This window comes from Odontomachus brunneus, unplaced genomic scaffold, assembly GCF_010583005.1.
Source record: "Odontomachus brunneus isolate Ranch 3 - 2012 unplaced genomic scaffold, Obru_v1 Obru_scaffold_050, whole genome shotgun sequence".
NCBI classification, from domain to species: domain Eukaryota; kingdom Metazoa; phylum Arthropoda; class Insecta; order Hymenoptera; family Formicidae; genus Odontomachus; species Odontomachus brunneus.
In genome coordinates, this window is record NW_022639500.1 from 1,100,391 (window position 1) to 1,124,663 (window position 24,273).

The 24,273-nt window shown below is 44.8% G+C and overlaps 3 protein-coding genes and 1 long non-coding RNA gene across 8 annotated transcripts in view; all 4 read right to left on the reverse strand.

The window, feature by feature from the left end:
* The window catches only part of LOC116845258, a 366,503-nt gene that overhangs the window by 209,790 nt on the left and 132,440 nt on the right, over positions 1-24,273 (reverse strand). The gene's annotated exons all lie outside the window — the stretch shown is intronic.
* Positions 6,751-12,948, reverse strand: LOC116845252. The gene is made up of 7 exons (XM_032817727.1): positions 12,740-12,948; positions 12,476-12,662; positions 12,045-12,201; positions 11,727-11,959; positions 9,039-9,274; positions 8,645-8,955; positions 6,751-8,444 (listed from the first exon to the last, which is right to left on the reverse strand). The coding sequence occupies exons 1-7, from the start codon at positions 12,765-12,767 to the stop codon at positions 8,355-8,357; spliced, it is 1,242 nt and encodes a 413-aa protein (XP_032673618.1). The 5' UTR covers positions 12,768-12,948; the 3' UTR covers positions 6,751-8,354.
* LOC116845255 lies at positions 13,161-19,559 on the reverse strand. The gene is made up of 4 exons (XM_032817738.1): positions 19,420-19,559; positions 18,571-18,771; positions 17,265-17,466; positions 13,161-14,007 (listed from the first exon to the last, which is right to left on the reverse strand). Exons 2-4 carry the CDS (start codon positions 18,755-18,757, stop codon positions 13,866-13,868), a joined length of 531 nt encoding a protein of 176 aa, XP_032673629.1. The 5' UTR covers positions 18,758-18,771; positions 19,420-19,559; the 3' UTR covers positions 13,161-13,865.
* The window catches only part of LOC116845256, a 53,457-nt gene continuing 50,510 nt past the window's right edge, over positions 21,327-24,273 (reverse strand). For 4 of the 5 annotated variants that reach the window (XM_032817740.1, XM_032817741.1, XM_032817744.1 and 1 more), the window contains exon 4: positions 21,327-22,224. In XM_032817740.1, coding sequence (XP_032673631.1) covers positions 22,053-22,224 — 172 coding nt within the window. In that variant the 3' untranslated portion in view covers positions 21,327-22,052. The remainder of the gene's footprint in view (positions 22,225-24,273) is intronic. The other variant, XM_032817739.1, reaches the window with a different exon arrangement.

Genomic DNA, 24,273 nt, shown 5'->3' on the forward strand with positions numbered 1-24,273 from the left:
CCCTCCCTTGGCGTTCCCGCGGCTTCTGTTGTTTATAGAAATTATATCATTGACGTATCAAACAACCCTTTCGCCTCGTGCGCCTTTTTTCATAGCCGTTACGCGTGCACAATGTAATTTCGATTCGCTACTGGCGCGCGAGGCAATAATTTCCGTCGCACCGCAGCACCGTTATTATTCGCATTTCCGACTTCGGATCGGGTGCAACCCGCCGCGGCCCGCACGTTTCGACTCGACAGCGAAGTCATACACGCGCACTCGACTTGATCCCACCTCTCCACCGGATATCCTGCTCGCGATAACGCGATACCGATCGCGCGGCGCTCGCAGGCCTGAAATCACCTAAAATCGGATCGCGCAGCGCACGACTCCAGCGAGAAACTCGATCGCCGAGATCCCACAACTGCAGCCGAGACGCGGCGCGGGGTAATTCGGAAAACTACCTCCCCCCCGCCCTCCTCCTTCTCTCCACCATGCCGCAACTGTCCGTTTAATAATTGCGCGCGCAATTTGCAATTCCGATGTTGGCGCATTCGCTCGACGGGCAGAACACCGTGAAACAATTTCCGCGCCGGCGTGTACCGTTCCTCAAACGAAATTACGAGCCGCATTCGGGACGTAAGCGAGCTAATCTCGCGTACGTCTTTATCCCGGCGACTTCTTCTGCCGTAAACGACACACCCATGGCTTTTTACTCGCGCGAGGAGCCTCCGTCCATCCAGCTGGCTATAGCTAGCCAGTCAACATTGCTACTAGACGAGTCGTGCCGTGCCGGGAAAGATTCGCGGGAAACTAGCTGTACAAAGACGGCGGAGAGGCTGGCCGACGTAACGTCCTCGAAGACAAATTAGCCCGACGAAGCGGAACGAGCATCTAATCGGGCAGAGCCTAAAACGTCTCGAAGACGATGCTCTATGAAGATTGCCAGCCCCCGGGGCCACGAACCGCCACTTACCAAGTATTATCCGCGTTAGTCGGGGTTGCCCGACGTCTTTCACTCATCGTCCTTTCTCTCCTGCTTCTTCCTTTCCTCCTTTCCTCTCTTTCTCCAGTCTATCTTCCAAGTTGCTTCAGCGCACCTAACTTCTTCCTGGAAGGTATAGCAGCCTCCGTTGTGTTCTTCGCGCGGCACGGCGCGATAATTTACTTCGCCGGAGAAAGAGAGAAGAGTTTACGACCTCGCGCCGATTTTGCGAGAGTCGCTCGGCGATCCCTGCGTGAACGCGATAGCGAGGCTGCTTTTGAAATTATTAATCATCCACGAGACGTGATTAGCGCGTGCCCAAGTGTTTATTTGCCAAGCAATTTACAATGCACGAGCTGTGCGAAAGGGACAGCTCTAACTTTGGAAATTGTTAATTATCCGCGAGATGTGATCAGCGAAGTCTGTCTTATCCGTAAGATAATTTTAAATGACAATCTATACAATAAAAGAAAAGGGGCATCGCTAATTTTCTTAGAATCATACTCGTGATATGACTCTAATTTTGTGAATTATGCCCATACCCGGGAGAAATATGGCAATAAAAATTATATTTGCGATGTTTTTTGTAAAACTGAACTGTGCCAAAGTTGCAGTATACAGATTACTATAAAAATAGTAAATTTGATATAAAAAACATAGTTTGTAGCGAATACTCAAACGCTTGTAACATTCGTACACGAATATATATAGCAACTTCGGTCATAATTTCTATACGATCCAAGATCATAAAGATTTTGTTGTAATTTTTAGCGCAATGTTTTCGCCGCGTGGGAAAACTCCAACTTTGAAAATGCCTGCGACACAGTTTTAACTTTTGAGAATTAACACCAACACGGACAGACGAAAAACAAGCTCGTCCGTTTGGACGACCGCCGCCACCGTATCGAATCCTCGTCAGCGTTTCTAATTCAAAAACCAGCAAATCCCTTCGGTTGACAAGCGACCGACGCGACGAGCCAGAGGGTCGTTCTTAGACCTCTCTGTTTGCGCGCTCTTATCCGCGACGATCTCGAGCGAAATCCGGAGCTCCGGTCCAGCCGCATAATCCCAAGCGCATTAAAGCGTCGTCTGCTCTTGCTTTAAAAAAAGAAAAGGAGATCGACGAAGAGGGGAGAGGGGGAGAGAGAGAGCGAGAGAAAGAGAGAGAGAGATAGACCGATCCTGCGCCACGTCGGAGCTTGGCTTTCCCCGCGACACTCGTTTGGCTTTGCGTGCAAACTCGAAGCAGCAGGGGCGACGACATAAAAGACGAAGGAAGGAGTCGCACGTAGGAAGAAGAGGAGAAGGGAATTGACGGGATAAAAGGCGGCGACGTGCGGAATGGAAGGAGAGAGAGGAAAGAGCGAGAGAGAGAGAGAGAAAGAGAGAGAGAGCAAAAGCGAATGTGAGAGACGAGCGGCGTGCACCCTTCGGCGATGATACGAAAATACTGACACGCGTCCGACGATTGATCCGCGACACGTGTCCTCAATGCCGCAATCAGCGTGCCTGACTGACGTCGCGCGATGCAACCCGCGGCCAGATTCATTATTTATGAACGATTTGAAAACCGATCTGCTGAGTAAAGTGGTCTTTTTAAAGACGGGGGTGTGGTGGAGGGATGGAGAAGGAGGATCATCGCGGGACGACCGACGCCACGGCGGCAAGCACCCACGTGGTAGGTGGTTTTGTGTGTTCAAATGGTGGGCTAAAATTTCGTAATCTGCCTGATGGACGTATTGTGCCCCTCCCTGTTTTTCTGTAAAAGGTTTTTGTAGGAGGTTTTTCTTCACTCTAGTAAAATATTAAAGAAAAAATCCTTAACACTTTCGAGATTGATCGCGATACAATTTTTCCCTTTCAATTTTCCATTCATAGGTTCGGGAGAAAAAATCCGATCGCGCGCTATTGTCAACTAGCCCCGCGACTGGCGCCGTCGACAGTCGGTCACGCGCGTTCACGCGGGATAAGGGAAATCTGGTGGACGGTGATAGCGCCAAGTATAGAGGGAATCTTTTCTTTGTACACCGGCGGATACACACCTACTTATCCGATAGATTGACCAACGCGCGGGTGTGCGATTTCACGGGCTTTCAAAGACCCCCGCGACTCGCCGCAGGACCGCGTAGAGGGTACCGCCGCCGAAGGACATGAATTTTCATTCTCCCCGAATTATTCCGTCCGTCACGTGGACGGGGGAATCAGTTTTCAACGAGATATACGGCCACCGCAGTCCTTTTGTGCGGACGAATTGGCCCACTCTCGTCCAAACGGTGACAAAGCTCCGATGCCACGAAATTGAAAAGTCCGTTGGGAGGGGGCGGAAGAGGACACAGCCTTCTACGCCGCGGTTTATTGCGACTGGCAAAGATATTGAGAGAGCGGGTCGCATTGTGAGCCGCTCGTGGGGAAAAATATACGGCTAAATAAGATCGCGCGCGGCCGGTGTTTTATGGTCGTCCTGTCGGTGGGTGTGTTCGAGAATTTATGTCTTATTTTCGGGCCAACTCCTGGAAGCAGTCGCTACTGCAGCTTGATTAGGTCGCGAGTCGCCGTGGGTACCAGCTCCTCCTCGGCTGATTTAATGGGTTTTGATTGTGCCGCCCGCGCCGCGCATATATCTTGCTGCTTTTTTCTGCATTAGTCAGACGCGAGCCATGTTACTCGACAGAGAAACCGGCTAATATATCGATGGTTGTGAAAAAAAAAGAAAAGAAAGAAATACACGAAGGAAAGAATAAGAGTAAGAAAAGCAAGGAGAACCTCTGCTTTGGAAATTTCGTCGGTCGATCTATCGGTGTAAGCATATTATAAATACTTGTTATAATTATTAGAATAATAATGAGGAATAATATTACTGTAATCATGAATGTTATGGTAAACAAATAACTCTAAAAATAACTTTTCCTTTCCTTGACGCGGAAAAAATGCTGTTGAATCGATAAAATTCGTCAACATCACCGCAGGTGGGACAAACCTCCTTGATTCAATAGCAGTACTGTTGAAACTAATATTTAACTTATTAAAACAGTATTTAGTTTTGTTAATATATTTCTATTGAATCAAGCAGACATTTTCCGACGACGAGACGCCGTTGGCTCAACAGGCACTTTCTTTCCGTGTAAGCTAATCTTCTCCTAAGCTGAATCACCTCGCAGTAAACATTCGCAAAATAGCGGCTTTCGTGTTCCCGGCGTCCCTTTGCGACTTCGTCTCCGAGATTACCGAGAGTATCTGATTAACTCACCCTTCGTCTCTCGGAAAAACTCGGCTTCTTTGGCGCACGGTCGCCTCCTCACCTGGCCGCCGGCGGGCGTGTCCACCTGCGGCGCATTTTTCACGGGGATTAGCAGACGCAATTGCCGTTCCCTTCCCCGGCGGTCCTTTGTCGGGCAACCTACCGCGTAGGAGAACTGCGCGCAGCTCCTTTGCATCGGCACCACCAATTCCGGAGGATTTGTTTCGGCACTTGGGGTGTGGTAAGCCGACATGAGACCAACGCCCCGACGTCGGCGCGCACTAATAACGAGGAATTATCGCCGCGATACAATGGCCCCACAAGGAAATCCTCTTTGATGTCTACCACGGAAAATAATGCCGCGCTAATAGAGCGAGATTACGGCGCGCACAGCCGGTGTAGACGAACCCGAAGATGACGACACGTCACCATGGAGATCGCGACTCCGCGTCGTCTCCTCTTATCCTGCGGAAATGCTAAGCCTGTTACGGCTTTACCACCGTCCACTTTGCTCTCTAGTGCCATTGCACTCGAGGATATTGTCTTTTCCGACGCGGTCAATTTCATTACGTCGCTTCGTCTGCACATTCCGGCACAACGCGGTATGATTTGGACCTTTCACTCGGGCGAGGAAAAAGAAAAATTTAAGATGTAAGAATTAGAAATTAGTGATCATTCAATTCTATTCTCGCTTTGCTTAATCGCGTAGGGAAACCGGGGCTAGTTGGCAAAATTGATTTCTACTCTACTGAAATATTTTGAGATGTGGTATCATACAGAATGTTGACGCCTACTTTGATGCTGCAAATGTCATTATCGTTCCCCCATGTTGAAGAAGTTCGCGAAATAGAGAAAATGATGTAACCAATTATCATGTCAAGGTAGAACAATAATCTGTGCGAGGTTGTTCGACAGAATTTGTAGAGTTAATGCGAAATTTCGGCTCGAGCATCAAAATTGTCGGGGATACGAGAAATCTAAGGGTAATCATGTTAATTAGATAATCGCACCGTCCTCTGCAATTATATTATCCCACACACGCACACAGCGGACGAAAATCAACGGTATCCATTGCACCCCGCGGCTTTCTTTCTCCCCCGCACCTTTCCATGCGTGAAACGAATCTTTGTAAAGTTCCTGCATATCGCGCGGATCGTGTCACGCGACATTGGATGTATCAGAAGGCTAATTGTCTTCCGCTGTCAGTTGCACCCCACTTGGCCCTGTCCAGGGCACACGCCCCTCCGGGTTACGGCATTGCCGCGGATACTCGCCACACCATTTCCATCCCCCTTGTGCATCGAGTCAGCGAGAGAGTTCACGGTGTGCACGCCCCAAATTTCACGCCAGAAAGGATAAAATAATTACACGTTGTCCGCCGCTTTTTCGGCCTTCTATTTCTACAGCGCGTCACCCTTGTAGCGAACGAACGCGCGCGGTGAGCCGCTATTTGGGGAAAGTCATACGTGAATTTTACAGCTGCGACTGCTGCACACCTCGCCTGCAACGCGCGTGCCAAGAGCGTTTCGCACCGGAAAGGCGACATCGCGCGACTCAGCAATTCCTTTTTGTTCGGCGGAAGTTTTTTCGCGAACGCCGAATTCTTCGAAGCGAATCTCTCTTTCGAGAAGATTTCGCGCGGAGTGGGACGATATATCATTATCATTATCATCATCATCATCATCATTATTCCTCAGTGCAAACTTTTCATGTCTAACATTAGATACATATAATTATCCGACGGCGAGGTATATACTTTCCGACGTTTACGTGCATCTTCCGCCTTGCGAGGGTGGAGCGACGCTCGCGCGCTATTTCACGGACACGCGAGCGCACCTGAGAAACGCAAGGTGTCACTATCCTCACCAGCGGCGCGGAAAAGAGGCACGAGCCTGAGAGCCCAAATGAACGGGAAGACGACTCGCTTCCGCCGAGGGTTTGCCGGCCACCACCTGCCGAGCGAGTCTTCGACCTCACGCGGACTGAAATTGCTGACCGTTGGCGATAATAAAGTTATACAATCGGCACGATCATAGACGTTATCGGCTCGCATTTCGGCGAAATTCGCGATCGTTCGGAAATTACTGCGCTCGAGGGTGGATCGCATGTCGACGCGCAGGCCCAACGGCAAATCTTCCGGCGACCACACACCCCGAAGAGACAAGGAGCTTTTCGTGGGCGGGTATCGAGGATAATTTCCGGAATTGCACACAAAAGAATATTTTTGTTTGGAAAATGTCTTTATTGTTGACATTTCAAAATAAGATTAATGTTAAAAGATTATATGTTGAACGAAGATAAATTAGTCTTCAATCAAAACGAATATGTCAAATTAACACAATCATTTTTTCATAAAATATTATAATATTAATATTATAATATTCTTGGTTATATATTATTACTTTACAATAAATAAATTAATCAAGACGAATATACTCAAATTAATACAATCATTTATCTCATATATAACCTCATATATAACCAACAATACCGATATTCATGTTTATATATGAGAAAATGATTGGGTTAATTTAACTATATTCGTCTTGATTGAAGATTAATTTATCTTTCATCAATGCCATATAATCTCATTTTAACATTAATCTTATTTTTTAAATGTCAACAACAAAGATATTCTCCAAACAAGAATATTCTTTTTTCTGTGCACGCGTGATATTTCTCGTAATCGTCAACTATTCGACGTAACATCGTAACGTTGCACATGTCTAATAGTAATTCAAGATTTTTCATCAATCTCTTTCCGTCGCTCTGTCGATTGCACATTCTTTTCTTCTATTTTTAATTTATTTCAGATCACGTCAAATTTCAAACCACAAAGATATTTCTTTCACGTCCATCAAGGTGTCCAACAAACACCCGACAAATATTATCTCATCCTTAATAGAATTATTTTATGCACACATCTAAGAGAATTTTTTCTATAACCTAAAAAAAAAACATTCCAATACTCAAAGAATAGAACTGTGGAAGGTAGTTCTTGTCAATTCTAAGCTTTTACTGGAAAATATCCTTGCTTTAATAAAGAGGAATATAATATTAGTGCTTAGAATATTTTCCTTCTGGGGTCTTTGGGGAATTCTCTTACTAGGCCTCTACTATATAAGAGGATTCCGTTAAGAATGAGATCATCTGTCGGATTTATCGGACGTTTTGGTTTTTTTGCTGAATCACACTGTAATATTAACTCGTTCTAATGCCTATTGTCTAGACGCAGTGGTATTAATTGATTCTAACGTCGCGCGCTATTTTAACATTATCTACATATCGATATATCTGGAGGGAGCGCGAAAGCAGCCGTTACAAGAAAAGCTGCTGCCGGCGAGTGGAGAATCCCTTGCATCAGCGAGGATAGAATATGCTTGGGCACGTAGAATGCACGTCGACGCTTGTCTATCGACATCGACGTTGAATTTTCCGTCGAGTCGGCAATTTCCGGTATTCCGCCCGCCGACGCTTCGTCATGTATGCCTTATCATTTTCTAAATTAATAGTCAAACGTTTTTTTAATATTACACATGTACGAGTATCTCTGATACTATACAAGTGCCTCTGATTACAATTCTAAGGCATACATGACGCGGTGTGTACACATTTCCCATTTTATGTGTGTAAGGCTGCGGGACCGTGAAAAACCCTTAATCTAGAGAATGGTAAGGCATACATGACGCAGTGTATGGCGCGCGTCAACAGCGCGACGTAATGGATGAGAATGTAACTGTGTAACGCTGAACAGACGAATATGGTGTATTAAGAAGAATGAAAAGGAGATCAGCGAATTTTTTTCCCCGCGTTTATGCGAGCGCGTTTGCTTGTCGAGTTACTCGGGCTGCCGAATATCAGGCGGTTCTTGCGAGAAAGGTAAAATGCGCGTGTGAGACGTGTATAAAAGTTCACAATTTTATAGATACTCATTCATCGGCCCCTAAATATCCGGCGGCGACTGCATGTCGAATGATAGTGCAGTTGGAGTTAACTCGCTGTGTCTTTCCTCGCGGATTGTGTAAGCTGTCGATTACTTTAATAACTAATAAGCCTAACAAATTACTTCCTATGGGAACTCGGCTCTCAACATTGTCGTCGGTGGCGCATCGTGGACCATCGGGTTTCCCACCCGGAGAGGAAGATCGATCGCTAACGTGGAAAGCGAAATTCATCGCGAGATTCCGAGTCCGACAGGTAAGGGACGAAACGCGACACACGGACATCTTGATCCTCCCAGTCCTGAAAGACATTTCGCAAGATTGCACTCTCAATTAGTACTACGCCATCAAATTTTCGAATTCAAACAATATCGCGAATTGTTGTTACGTGCTATACGTGGGACGCTCGACTTGAAATTGATTCCGCGTGGAAATTAAGCATCGTCTAGTTAAACGTTCAACTTTAAAACTTAATTAGTTATCCGAACATTAATTACAGACCTGCGGGAAGAAAAACGGCGGGCTGATTCGCGAGGATTCGCTCGCGTCGATGCTCTCGTGTCCCGGCGAGGATTTAGGGTTCCTGTTTCCCGAAGAGCGATCGTTCGGTTCCTCATGAGCTGGGAACACCACGCGCCCCGAGCTCCCCGATATATATTCTTTCTGGAAGAAGCTTTCGCCGTAATCTCGCTGAGCGCTTAGCACGGGGACGTCGAACTTCAGCTTGCCCGTGCCGATACGATCAGCCGCCGCGCTTGCGTAGCCGGGAGACAGAGCTTTCCGTTTTTTCCCTCGCAGGAATTTCGAATTGCCTGTCAAGCGACGAGCGATTTAATTGTGGAAAAGTTCTTCCGTCTCAACGCGACAAATCTACACGTCCTCTCTCCACCACTACCTTGCGACGCGTAAAGCTGCTGCGAGTAACCGTCACGCCCGTGTCCGCCGAAGAACCGGAAGAATCCGCCGTTGTGATTGTTCAGATAATGCACCAGTTCGCCGGTATTACGCGGACATCTCGGGAACGCGCGGTAACACGCGGTCGGATTTCCCCCGCTGCTGTAACCCAGCGCGGCGGCTCGCGCGAAATTCAGCACGGGAGACATCTCCGTCACGTCCAGCCTGACGAGCCATCTGAAAGACGCAATGAGAAGAAACGAGACGAAAACTCGGCCTAATTAACGTCTAATTCACTTACGTTTTTCCTTCTCCTATACAGGGTGTCCCAAACTCTCCTTATCACATTAAGTGGGAATGTAGAACGGGTTGAGGGGAACATAAAAGTACCATACACTGTAAAAACTGATGTGTTAAATTTAACATTTCATGTGTCCTAAATCATTCACTCTCATTTATGTGTAAATTTAACACAAAACAAATGTGGTAAAAAGTAACACGCATAATATGTAAAAAATTAATACAAGAATTTAACACTTGAGTCAGGAATCACAGTTTGTGTTAAATTGATATATGTATAATGTTAAATTAACTAAAATAAAACGATACTTTAACATTTGAGAGAAGTATTAATCTATGGTTTTGATGAAATGAAAATGTTAAATTGACGTAATCTATCTCTGACATATTAAATATGTCAATTTAACACAACCTGTGATTCCTAATGGTATTCAGGCGTTAAATTCTTGTGTTAAGTTTTTCCATATTATGCTTGTTACTTTTTAACACATTTGTTTTGTATTAAATTTACACATAAATGAGAGTGGATGATTTGGGACGCATGAAATGTATTAAATTTAACACATCAGTTTTTACACCGTTTTGCGATATTCGCAATAATAACCGAGAAATTAATTGTAAAAGATTAAGGAAAAACACATGCTGAATGGTTGAGGGTGGAGCAGTCGCGGCCTAATAATATAGCGCACGGATGTCGGCGCGTGGTGATTGGAAAAACAACGTACCACAAACATTGCCTATATTTATATCGCTGCACTTCTACATTTCGCCTCGGCGCGGTGCGGCAAGATCAGAGCGATATAAGACGCGCGCTGACATCTGCCTGCTATATGACTGGGTCGCAAGCACTCCTCACTCAACCATTCAGCGTGCGTTTTTCTTTAATCTTTTACAATTAATTTCTTAGTTATTATTACAAATATCGCAAAACAGTATGGGATTTTTATGTTCAACCCTTCAACCCGTTCTACATTCCCACTTAATGTGATAAGAAAAGTTTGAGACATTCTGTATATATACGACACGCGTTTATTTTATTTTTATATTAGTTATCATTATTTTAGTTTTTTCATTTTCTTCTGAAATTTTATTTATTTGGTTCTAATATTTTAATATAATGTTGTATGTCTCATAGCACTTATTATTTGTTAGTATGCAAAGTAAAATAATTAAATTGCAATGACATTAATATCTTCTTTAAAACTTGCTAAAATTTAGTATAAGTTATCATGAAATGACTTGCCCAAGGTTAGGAATTGCCGATTGCCTAATATGGGGGAAAACCATATGTTTTCTAAAACAATTATATCTCAAAAACAAATAATTTTATAATGTATCTAATAAGATAATTTTACAGATGTATATTCATAAAATATTATGCATGCTTCATCAAACATAGTATTAGGTTTGTTCGAGTTGCTTGTACTATTCACACTTTTACACCTAATGCCCGTTGCACACTAGTGCAATACTACTAGTTGCACACTAGTGTAATAGGTTGCACCTCATACAATACAAATTTTCCAAAATACGTTCTGAAGATGTTTTTAGGACGAAGGGATGTCATCAGAATATTTTTAGGACGTCCTTTGAAGATGTGAGCTGTCTGAAAATAGTTAATATCCAATAAGTTTATTCTCATTAATTGAACTTTTTACACTTTCACACTTAGTGTACATTAATTCTTTAGAGGTTCTAAAGCCAGCGGCACTCGGTGCTTGTTTTCATGCTGGTTGCTGATTGGTGCATTTCTGAAGATGGATGGAAATACACCAATCAAAACAGAGTATTTCCATCCAACAAGCAATCCAGCATGAAAACAAGCTCCGTGTGCCGCTGGCTTAAAAATGACTTCATGATTTCCGTTCGTGTTACGAGTGTAAATGCAATTCTAATACACTTTTTACACTTGATCCCAAGCAAGAGTGAAAAAGTGTATCAGAATTGCATTTACATTCGTAATACAAACGGAAAACATGACGCCATTTTTAGAACCTCTAAAAAATTAATGTGCACTAGTGAAAGTGTGAAAATGTAAAAAATTCAATTAAAGTGAATAAACTTATTGGATATTAGCTATTTTCAGACAAGTCACACCTTCAAAGGATGTCCTAAGAATATTCTGATGATGTCCCTCCATCTTGAAAATGTCTTCAGAATGTATTTTGGAAAAATTTTGTTGTTTGGAGTGCACTAGTGTGCATTGGGCATTAAGTGTAAAAGTGTAAAAAGTACAAGCAACTCGAACAAACCTATTATGGACAAAGTTATAAGCTCTTACAAAAAACCTCTCCATATTAGACAGCTTTACTTTATGTTGCTATTATGATTACGACATTACGCACGTGTGTTATTGTTAGTAGTACACATTACCCGCGGAAATACGCACTGAGCGAAAGCGTTTCTTCCGAGATCGCCCAGATACGAGGATGCCTGTTCTCCCGGCGGCCTGCCGCTCGCCATTTCACACAGTATTCGCGGCACGCACTTGGAATCATCATAGCGAGAGATCGACGATAGAGCGTCGTAGAGATTTGTCCCGAGCCCGCCGGACAGATCGCCCGGTGTAAATGGCCGATTTAATTGATACTGACCGGGATCCACCGGAAAATAATCGTTAATCTGCAAAACAACAGTCAGAGCGTACGTCAACGACGCCGGTCCTGGTCAATTCCATTGCGGCAAACACGTCCCGCAGGATACGTACCGACGGGATACCGTTGTTAAATAAGCTCGAGACCAAATCCCCGAGAGATGATTCGTAAGAATTCTTTCTGTGAGCTAACGAATCCAACTCGTTTGGCTGTCTCAGCGACCGAGCGTTTCCTTGAGCCGGAAGGTCGGTCATGAGCGCGCTTATGCATCTATACGATCGATTATAACAAGAATAAATTGAATATATTGAGATAACTCGTGTGTGCAGTTAAATGTATCGAAATAACTTGAAGACAGATTTGTGAAAAACAAGAGAGACTTGTGAAATTAAATGAATTGAAGTATCACCTTATTAGAGAGATTATAATTAGATTAGACGGTGTGCTATGATAATTTTTACAAGTACGATTAGACTATTTTTCTAATTCTAAATAGCGGTATATCTCTTCCTGTTTGCACACTTTTACCGAGATTATATCTTACCGTAACAGATCTGTCACATTATAGATCCGAGAGGCATCGAAGTTGCACTGACTATCGTCGGGCAACTCTTTGGGGTCTCGCGATGATTTACCGGCGTCAGCTCTGAAGTACAGGTACGAGAAGCACCACACAAGGATAAGTTTATTCGTCATTCTTTGCGTGCAGAGGAATTGCGGATCTCTTATTTCTAACGGACAGAATGTTTTTCTTATTGCACTATTAAGTATAACGTTTGCCGCGAAAAAGTCGCCACTAAAACATTACTTAAGATCGTTGTTTGATCACTCCTCATCGACGATTTTTCAACGCATTTTAAGAAACACGAACCACCACTCGAACATGAACTCAACGCATCGAGTTTGCTTACAATACGGCGACTTTTGCGCTCAACGGCGAGTTCTTTTTCGTGTAAACGATCGCGCCGCCAGTCTCGGTTCCGCACCAACTGAAACTTTCTTCGGACTTGATCCTCCGTTTATTCGTTCGGTCGGAAAGACGTGGGTTGGAAGCGACGTCATTGCGGGCGGCTCTCACTCCTTGTGTACATTCGTGCCTATACCTACGCTCAAACGCGCGTGTGCGTGTGATGTGTGTGTGTGTTCGTTGCGCGCGTGTATGGACATATGAAATCGCGCAAAATAGCACATTTTAAACACAGTCTTTTCGCAAGAGCTCTCAAAAAATCAGCGGGTTCGAGCATATACGCCTCTCTAAATGTCAAACAGTTTATCTATGCAGAATAAAATGCGGAGTGTGTGTATAACGATGTATCAGTTTAGAGTTGCTTATTTATGTCACGGACGCGTATAGTGAATCGGAGAAATCGACAGACGCTTAGGAGAAGGAAAGTAAGATAGAGAGAAACGAGAAATAACCGGTAAAAGACGGAAAGAAAAAGAGAGAGAAAAATCTCTCCAAACCTACGATATTAAAATAGTTTCCCCGATCTCCGATATTAAGTTTTATTTCAACTTATTAAAAATTTATTATTATATATTTATTTAAAAATTATTAAAATTAAAATTTATTGAAAAAAAATGTTTTTGATTTTTCGCAGACCACGCCAATGGTCCCTCGTTCCTCTTTTCTCGATGACTATGTTTCTTCATATTTGTCAATTAATTATTAAGATAAATTGCAATCTGCGGTAGATATTTGTCAATCGATAACAACGAGAATAATTCAACAGTAGGAAATAATTTAACAACATGTTGTCTCCCGTGCAATCAACGCGCTAACGAACGTAATGGAACTGCATAAAACACGCGGAACATATACATCATCTCGTCCCGTTCTACAGATTACAATTTATTCTGTAACCGCGAATAATCACATCCATGTGGCATTGGAATATTCACAACCCACGCGTAGATTCGAGCGTGATATCCGGTTAATCCGACAGGGTGGCGTTATCGCAGCCTCTTCCTCTCTTCGCCAGCAAATGACACAGCTTCGGACTGCCAATGATATCCCCCAGAAAGACACTCAGCAAGTAATTCTCCTTCATCGGGTCGGGCGATGACTTGTACTCGCTGCGAAATTACAATGCACACACGAAATCACCATTACTAACACCCAACACGTCGCGCTAATATCAATGAATGAACCCTACACTTGGCAAGAGAAGAAATCGAGTTGGAATTCACTTCACAAAGTGACTATTACAGATAGTAGAATAAGGCTACGTGACCTGCCGCCTACTTATAAATAGTAAAACAAAATTACGGGTTATATATACGAGTTATACGGGATATATTTTTCCTATTTTATACTAAATATGTATACATTGTAAAAACTGATGTGTTAAATTTAATATTTCATGTGTCCCAAATCATCCACTCTCATTTATGTGTAAATTTAACACAAAATAAATGTGGTAAAAAGTAACACGCATAATATGTAAAAAATTAATACAAGAATTTAACACTTGAATCAGGAATCACAGTTTGTGTTAAATTGACATATGTATAATGTTAAATTAACTAAAATAAAACGATACTTTAACATTTGAGAGAAGTATTAATCTATGGTTTTGATGAAATGAAAATGTTAAATTGACATAATCTATGTCTGACGTATTAAATATGTCAATTTAACACAACCTGTGATTTCTAATGGTATTCAAGTGTTAAATTCTTGTGTTAATTTTTTCCATATTATGAGTGTTACTTTTTACTACATTTGTTTTGTGTTAAATTTACACATAAATGAGAGTGGATTACACATAAATTATTTGGGACACATGAAATGTGTTAAATTTAATACATCAGTTTTTACAGTGTACGTTATATCATAAATGTATATTATTTTACGTGTCGAAGCACGCGTTTTGATGTTGCATGAATTACATGTTGCATTTTGCAGCCCGAGGACACTCTACAAACAAACGACACCTTGTCGAGGACATATTGGCTTTGCCGTGTTACCCAAACGGATTCCTCAACGAATTTCTAACGACGCCACTTCACCTACGATCCTTCCTTCCATCAGCGATCGCCCCGGCCGAGCCACCGAGGCGGCCGAGACGATCTCGGGACAACTTCGTCCCTCATCCATGGTCGGTTAAGCCCGTCTAGACGGTAGTTGCCGCCAGTACCCGATCTCCAATTTATCTGTCCCCGCCGTCCGCCCCGCTGAGGTTGTCTCTCGTCTACCTCGTCACCCTGCGTTCGCCTACGTGAGGCGCCCGCAGGTGACGAGAAGGAACAGGCGCAGGCGGTGGAGGAGCGCGAGGAGCAGAGAAGGAGGAAACCTGGCATGAAATACGCGTCTCGAGAGATGCATCGTGCGTCGTCGACAGGCACGACGACACGTGCTCGCTATCTCGAGCCGCAGGGCATTAGGAAGTCCGAGAGATAAGCCGACAGGTCTCCTCAAACCCACGAGCCGGATAGCGCGGCTAGCAATCGTAAAAGGAGACTATCGCTCTCTCTTTCTCTCCCCCTGCTCTGACCTGGAATATGTAGCGGTAGCTGAGTCAAGTCGCGCAGGAAGAACGGATGGACGAGCGGATGAACGATCGCGAGGAGGGACAGGGAACGCGACAGAAGGATGCGGTAGTTATCAGGATGCATTAAGGCGCCCGTGAAGCCGCCATTAAAGGCTATCTGCTGCCAGCGTTACTTACAACTGAATTTAGTGTAAGTCCCGGTGTGGAGGAGCGAGGAGCTGGTGAAGAGCGCGTAGACGGTAGCTGGGACTTCTATTATATCTTCCAACGTGACTGCCCGATGAACGAGGAAGTGAAAGGATGCGCAGGAGGAGCAGAGGGAGAAGGAGAAAATGCTCCATCACTATTAAGAGAGAGAAAGAGAGTGAGAGTGAAAGAGAAAGAGAGGAGGAAAGGGAGGTAGAGGGAGAGGAAGAGGGAGAGAGAGAGAGAGAGAAAATCTCTGGGCGCTGCACTTCCTTTCAGGAATTTGTAGGCGTGGATCGCGCGTCCCGACGTTATCGCAACGATTTTACGGCGCGTCACGACACGGCTGAATTGTTCAACGGAACGATTAGACGTCGCACCTAATGTCCTCTATAGATCGCCACTTCATCCTTTCCAATTAGTCAGCCTTTCCTTCTCCTCGGCTACTCTGACAAAGGAATGCGACCAACGGCCTTATTCTGAACGCATGGCCGCACTTTAAATATGCCCTTTTAATTCCAACCTCTGTTTTTCTTATACGAATGTCACGTGTAACGTTTTTCAGCCCGAGAGTCAGAAAGGCATATCTAGCGTTCGACATGCGTCCAGGATGTGGCTCCAGACTGCGGCGACCTCGTTCTCTTTGTGTTTTAAAATATCCTGCCAGAATCTAGAACAATTCGTACATGTTCGAGTCTTTACTTTCTCAGACTTTCGTTATGACGTTTAATCAGCCCCATGTTCTTGCCAACAAAAGAAATGAACCTCCTTCGAGCAAATTTTTATCGAAAAAAATGGATCGAACGACGCGATCTCGGGGAGTGCGCTTTCGCGCGACTCTGCATATCGGGCCGCCGTTTCCCAACGGAAAGCCGCGCCGCGCTTATCCCGGGTTAAATCGGTTGCCCGCTGTAATTACCAATGGTAGCGCGGAGTCTCGCAAGAGCGAGTGTAAGATACTGTCACGGAGGGTCACGTATCACTGCATAAATGGAACAACGGTTCACGTCGCTCTAATGAACCCGCTAATAAAAACCCTGACGGATTGTGCGTTTCCTAATCGACTGTAGTGCTGCGTCCATAAAACCTGTCTTTCAAGGCATGGACTCCTCCAGCCGTGAACTTCAAGGTCGCGATGCGTAATCGCGAGAAAGCCGCGAAGATTAAGATGGTGAAGATCGAGCATTTGCGATTTCGAGTGACGTTATCTTCACTTGTCTCGAGTGAAAATATCACTTTTCATTTGTTTTGAGTGAGATTTCACTTGGAGAAATTTTTAGAGTATTTTTTGAGTGAGATTTCTTGGAATAGTCTTATTTAAAAAGGGTAATTACCAAGTCGCTCGAATTTGAGCAACTTTTCGATCGTACAGAGCGAGTTCTCTGCTCTGAATCGTCGAGCGAATATTTTTACGTGTTCGCCACAAGAAGTACCGCCACTCCTCGTTCGTATCAAGAACTTCACTCTAAGAAATTTAGAGGGAGCATATATATTAGAATTAAAATTCATTAAGCATAAAGCGTTACACCCTCCCCAAAATTTGCATTCTCTCCCCAACAATTTATCTAACATCGCCACCGAGTTCTTCAAATCGCCAAATAAGCGACACCAAAATCGATGACGTTGTTGTCGTCATCGTCGTCGATATCGTACCTGAACACCTCATCCCAATCGAGAATACGTTCCCGGCTTCTTCTCCGAAAGGTTCGATCCGCGTACTTGGCGCAGATCCTCTCGTAGACGCAGACGTTATTCCCGAGCTCGGCCACCAACCTCTTCTCGACGTGACCGGCGTCTAAGATCTCCTCGTCGTGTATCAAAGGAGGCGCCCGTTTCGTCCGACTGACGTACGTATCTGGGGATTCAAAGAGAGCACCTTTGGACGCTTTGTCGCGGCCTCATTTCTGCGTGATCGACCTTTGATCACGGTTTATTCGCCTGCGACGTCAGTGATTTCCGCAAAAATTTCTCACGTGTGAGATCGATAGAATGAACGATGTTGCAGTGAGCACGGCGAATATTGCTCATTAATTAGCCGCTTCTAATGTTAATGGCCAGAAAATCATTTAGGCTTAACAGTAGCAACCTTGACCTACGAAACCGGCGACTTGCGGCGCGTTTGTCCACTTAACGGTAAGTAAGTTCACTCGGAGCAATTACAAAGTAATTACAAGCCTCCGTGATCCGAGAGAGAAGTTGCAACAAGTGGAACACTTTCGCTCTCGCTGTCAACCGATTCGACTCGCGTGTTCCTCGCGAGAATACAACCTATGGCGTATGTGCGCGTTACATTTTTGCTTTTCACGGCTGGCGAATTAAAATCTGCTGTCGCTGAGAATTTTCCGCCAAATGATACGCAGACACGGAAGCGCACGCGATTGTAAGCAGGAACGCGGAAAGTGAGTCTTACGTCATACATGGCAGACGCGTTGCTGGTTTTACGATAGAAAGCGTGATTCGCGATGATCCGTCAATTTCACGCGTGCACCGTGCTTCCCCTTCTCTTTATTTTTTTCTGTGTTTCTTGTTAATTCTCATCTAATTTAAGTTTACTCTAGATTATTCTATCTCGTCTGATTCCATATAAATTATATCTACATATTTAAGAAAATACATATAATCTCATCCTTAGCGGAATCCTCTTATCCTCAAGAGAATTCTTCTAAAGTCAAAAAGAAAATATTCTAACAATATCGTTCTTCTTCGTTGAAAGAAGAATACTATTTCAATAAAGGTTTTCATATAGAATATAGGATTGTAAGAAATATCATTTTTCTATTAGTGTTTTTTTGGGTGTTAAAATATCTTTCTTTTGGAGAGTGTCCTAAAGCCATATATATATGAGGATTCTGAGGATGAAATTATATACATTTTTCGGCTGTAACTATATTTGTTATTCTCACGACGCGGATCGCAGGCGAATTTTATCACGAGGCGGACTGTACCGCGCGCGCGTTACCTGGATTCAAGGAATACGCGAGCTTCTTGAGGAAGGTGGTGAGTCTTACGGCCGCTATAATCACCGGAAAGCCGATCAGCTGCACCGGAAGCTCGAAAAGCGGCTCCTGCGGACTGGGCGCCGCCGTCACGAGCGTCAGCGTCAGAGAGTAGCAGCCAAAGAGCACGACAATCCGTGGTAGCTGCATTATGCGCGGCGGATCTGAGACATTGGTTAATTAACGTAAGAACGAACCAGCGAGCGAGTACTGCGAAACCGACGCGGGACTTGACTTCCGGCGCAACTCCGCGAATACCTCCCTCTCCTTCTCTCGCGCGACTTTCTCGAGCGTATCCGCTTCAGGGAAACCACCTACGAATGCACGGGAAGCCGCGATTTTTTCTCGTTCTCAGACTCGTTCGCAGACGACCAACGACCCAAGCGAGCGCTCCAATTGGCGCTGATAATTACTTCGGCACCTTGGCGAAATAAGAAAAATAAGCTGGGGACGATAACAGAGCGATTAAGAGCGAACACACACCATGGAGATCGCGTGGATCGCACTTCGCGTCGCGAGCACGTGTCTCATACTGCAACGAGAGCATCTCCGTCGATCAAGTGAACTCGGTTGCTCTTCCTCCCACTCATCCGCGAGACCTCGATCACGCACTTCACGTAGCAAATCGTCGCTTGGCTCGCGCCTCCGACTACAAATCGACGGCGGCATCGTTACCGATAGTAAAGCACCCCGACACGTTATGTAACACGCACGTCCTACACTTTTCCGTCGGGCCGAAATTAACGAGACCTTCCGGAGCGCGTCGCGCGGGCTTCCGGGACGCGCGCTCTCTCGCACCTAGGCCAACGTACCGCGTGGTTTCGGCGCACCAGGCTTGGGAACGCGGCGACGGACCGACGGCTGCTTGCTGCTTTGGTAAAAACTTGTTGCTGAGTGTTCCTCGAGACGCCAGAGGCCGTCGTCGTTGGCGTAAGAGAAAGTGATCACTCCCTTCCCCTTCAGTTAGATCCGACGGTGAGTTTCACATTACGACATTCGGTACGATCTACGTACGAGGATTTCCTCGTGCCATAGACAACGACGATAGCTACGGCTACCATTCTGACTCGCGAAGATTCCCGGCAAGGTCATCGCCGGAGATGCTGCCGACGCATCGGCGAGTAGCAAAGTGTAAAGTTGGCCGCGTCTCAAATCACGGTGCTCCTTCGATTTGGAAATTTATCTGCGAATTTCGTCTGAAAGTGTTTCGACAAAAAATCCACGGCGGGATTCCCCGGCAATTTCAAGAGCCGATTACCCAGTTAGCTTAGGAGAGATCGACGACGGCGAAGTGTTGACGAACAACGATACACCGTTTCTCCAAATGTCTCTTGATTGCGACATCAAATTCAATTAACACGCATCAGCCCGCGTGTGCCGCAATCCGGAGAAGAGATTTTACTCTCCTTATCCGCCGCTGTCGTCCCACTTACCAGCGCCATGATATCCCGCCAGGTAATCATGCATGCGATACACAATGCGACGGCATTACGCGACAGTACGTGTGTATACGTAAGCGATGCACTAGAGGATGCATCGCGAGTATTTCGCGGTGAAATCCTCGGGACCATTGCGAAATTTAGCGCGCGCATGTCGACGTTACACTCAAGAAAATGCTCTTGCGGTCATTGCGAAAATTATCTACACTGAGAAAAAAATATCTAAAAATTAACAAATTTTTCTTAGCTAAATACCATTAATATAGTTACTTTAATAAAAATTCTTTAAACCGAATATTGTTTACTTAAACCGAAGAACCGTCTCTTTAATCAAAGTTTGACATATTTTACAATCCTACACTGAAAATTTGTGAAAACGTTATTTAAAAGTTAAGGATATTTCCGAAAAAAGACACTTGAAAATATAGTTCTAAAATTATAAAGAATAAGAAATAACATTTTTATATAAGAAATTTATAACTCACGATTCCAAAAATATTTGTTCACCATCAACTTGGTCGAATCTTCATCGCGAAGGGGTTGTTTCAACCCCCAAACGTGCGAGAGAGCGCATGTGAAATATGCGCGTCTCATTTTCAGCTATTTTGCAACGTATTCGGACTCCGAATTTCGGAGTCACATCACAACGAGCGAGGGACACTTGTATGTTTCTTTGTCGAGCGGAGGGAACTTGAGGGGATGAGGAGCAACGCAGCTCGGGCCGCGATCATGCGTTGCCAGAATTCCAATTCGCGCGACGAAAGAGGACTCGCAGAGAAGTTGGCAGCGGCGTGAGGAGCGTCGATAAACGCCGGCAGTGAGATATCGCGCGACAATTTTCGCGAGGATCGCGAAATGTCGCTGGCTGCGCTTCAGGGAAGGGTGGGTTCGGTGCGGTCTCATCCGCGGCGTTACGTCCCGTTTCACATGGCATATCGCGAAGAGGTCCTAACTGTTGACCGAGACTCTTGGCACGATCTCGTTTATGATGGCACGGCTCGTTGGGGAACGTCCGCTCCAACGGCACTTGGCATCGGGCTTAAGTCGATAAAGACGCCGGCGATTATTGCAATAATTTTCGCGCGTTTCTCCCGGATAGGCAACAGCAGCAGTAGCGAATTATATCGGCCAGGGAATACCCGCGGCGTATACTTGCATTAAAACAGTCGAAAAGAACGCCCGGGCGCCCGCTTTGGGGAGAAGATCGAGCGTTCTGATAATTTGGCAAAGTATCTTATACAAGATTCACCCTCTCACGTAGAGGCATGGCGGCCGAGTCTATCATAATAACGACTGATAGAATTTTCATGTGTAAGAAGAATGTATTTGTTATTTGCTTACTGAAATATGGTAACATGCAGTACAACAAACTCTTCAATATGCATATGTTCGTACGTACGCGGAATTTCTAAATTATATATCCTGAAGACGGATTTCGCGTTTGATCGAGAGATGAGCGAGATACACGATATGAGAGCTACGAACTTTCAATAAGAACTCTTGATAAATAAATAGTATCATTACTATCATTGAGCAAATATGTGTCTATTATTTTATTTACCCATCTTTTTATACTTTTATATTTATATTTTTTTAGTGAGCGGCTGAATGTAGGAAGGAATTTTGCAGAGAATCGCTGATAATGCGTAAGATATTTATATTTGCGGATTATGACTACGAAGTGTAGAAGATATCGATAACATCGTTTTCTCGACACTGTGCGGCCTCGACGAAGCTTAAAATCCCAATTCGCAAAACTAGGATTCCCCGTTACAATCAAAAGAACATCTCGAGCTTCGCGAGACATCGCAACAACATTCGTTGCTCCGTATTTTTCACGTCCCTTTCCATCTCGCGCGTGTGCGTGTGCGCCGACAGGTCGATGCTACCTCGAGTTCTTGAATCTGCTCGAGAACGAGAGAGGAGCGAGGAAGGAGCGATTCGCGATATCACAGATACAGAAATCGTCGGGTACGACTTCCGAGTCGAGCTTTCAGCCCGACTGTTCAGCGTAGGCGAACCTTCTTCATCATGTTGAGCACGTTGGTGCGCGCCAGTGGACACGTCGGGTAAAAGTTATGACAGCCTTGACCCTCCACACCGGAAATCAGTTGACCCATATGTGCCGCGAAGTGGTACCTCGACGGCACCTCCGCCATCGTGCTCAGACTCGTGTCCCTGAAAGCAGCAACGTTCAGGCGCGACCCATTAACGTGGCGAGTTTTGCGTTGATCAGTCGTAAACTCGTTAACTCCGTGTCAGCGTGACAACGGAGCTTTTTCTTAATCGCACGTGGCGATACATCGAACTTCAACAGAGCCTTAACATTCACCAGGCCGAGGCTTAGTCCCGATCCACAATAGGTGTAGTAAGCTTTAAGCCTTAAGAAATTGACCAATCACAGTCAAATTTGAGGAGAATAATCGACTGATTGATCAATTTCTTAAGGCTTAAAGCTTACTACACCTATTGTGGCTCGGGACTTACCAGTACTGGAATTCTGTAACTCGTTATTGGAGTTAACGACAGTTTTGTTATCGTTGCGCAGCTTTTGTATACTGTAGAAAAGCTGCGCAACGATAACGAAACTGTCGTTAACTCCAATAACGAATTACAGAATCCCAGCACAGTTCTGATGATGTGATGCGACACACAAAGAAAAAATTTGGTTGCATTATCGTGAAGTTCGGTTTTAATGAACAAACTAACGTGATTTGATTGCAAAACGCAGAATTCCTGATTTCAGTGACCCACATTTGATCTGAAGAACCAGCAATTCCGTTTAGCTAAAACATGTTGATTCGTTACAGTCAAACTTCACATTAACACAACCAAATTCTCTTTTTTCGTGTATGGTATATGTGACACATCGAGCTGCCAAAATTGCAGATCAGTCGGAACAACAACAATCACGTATAGAGAATTTCTGCATAATGCATAGGCGATTAGAACACTGATGAGCTTTGTCTCAGCAAATTCCAAAGCTTTGCGTGTACACGGATCGATCGGCGTTTCCAGCTAGAGGTCGTGAGTTTCGGGACGCAAGGAGGGATGGGGGAGAGGACGAGAGCTTCGTGGGGCCTAACAAAATCTCTACGTCAAACGTCATAATACTGCGGCGACAGCAAAAAATGTCCACGCTGTCATAACATCGCGAGCACACGGCAAAAATATCCGCGCTGTTCGAGCTAAATGTCGAAGCAATTGACCATGATAAAGCGGTCGCCGATGGCGGATATATAAAAACTGGCACAAGGCGAGTCGCCTTTTACTTTCGATATCGATGGCAGTCGCCGGCGAACGCTGCATGCAACGCTTAAAATCCGGTTGCACCTCGCAAAAAGCTACAACAGCGCGCCTTTCGCTCGTTTCAGTGTGTCCGTCGCATTTGCATTTCCACTGCAGGAGGTTTACACGTCGCCGAAGGAGGAAAATCCCGATCCCGTTGTTCGTCCCGCGATCTGTCGTAAACCTCGAGTTCCTCGATATTGCGCACACGTCGCGGATAAATCCGTCCACCTGCCCGGCTCGGAACGATCGCGACACACTCGAAATAATTATTCGATAAGAAATTAACAAACGGATATTTTCGATCAAAATACCGATGAATTTTTGTATCCGATCAAGAAACATCCGATGAGAAATATTATTAGTTCATAATTTTTTGATCGGTTTATCTGAAGAAATATCATTATAATCAGAAATATCCGATTAAATTTAATCGGATATTCTGATCGGAAATATTCGTTTGTTAATTTTTTATCGGATAATTTCTCTCAATGCACAACCGGAAATATTGCCATTTACCGGCGGTAACTAGTAGAAAGCGAATGCCTAACGTGTGCCAAGTCGCCCCGCCAATTTCCCTGCGAAGATTCTCACGCGCCGCTTTTGCAAAATCCACTTCCCGCCAAGGATACTCCACGTGGGAACTGAAAAGTCGACGGATGCGCCAACTTCGCCTACCGCGGCGAACTTGCTGACGATTGGACGGCTGAAAGTAAAGGAATCGCGATCCCACCAAAACTGAACGGATTTCGCGCGCTGAATCTTCGACGAATCGTTCGGTCTGTCGGAAGAGTATAATAAAAGCGCCAGCACAGTTTCGTCACGCATGGTTCGCGCGGAAGATGTCTACCTCTCTCGCGGGAGAGAGAGAGAGAGAGAGGAAATCCTTTCTCCCCTTTATGACTCCGCGCTCTGGTCTCGGATGGAGGAGAGAGGAAA

Excerpts from the sequence above, each read along its gene's own strand:
- LOC116845255 (XM_032817738.1), bottom strand. The coding sequence starts at position 18,757 with ATGCAGCTACCACGGATTGTCGTGCTCTTTGGCTGCTACTCTCTGACG. Across the intron at positions 17,467-18,570 it reads CGCGTATTCCTTGAATCCAG|ATACGTACGTCAGTCGGACG; the intron begins GTAACGCGCGCG and ends TTGAATCCCCAG. Across the intron at positions 14,008-17,264 it reads GATTGGGATGAGGTGTTCAG|CGAGTACAAGTCATCGCCCG; the intron begins GTACGATATCGA and ends GTAATTTCGCAG.
- LOC116845252 (XM_032817727.1), bottom strand. The coding sequence starts at position 12,767 with ATGAGGAGTGATCAAACAACGATCTTAA. Across the intron at positions 12,663-12,739 it reads TGATCAAACAACGATCTTAA|AAATAAGAGATCCGCAATTC; the intron begins GTAATGTTTTAG and ends TCTGTCCGTTAG. Across the intron at positions 8,956-9,038 it reads GCAGCTTTACGCGTCGCAAG|GCAATTCGAAATTCCTGCGA; the intron begins GTAGTGGTGGAG and ends GTCGCTTGACAG.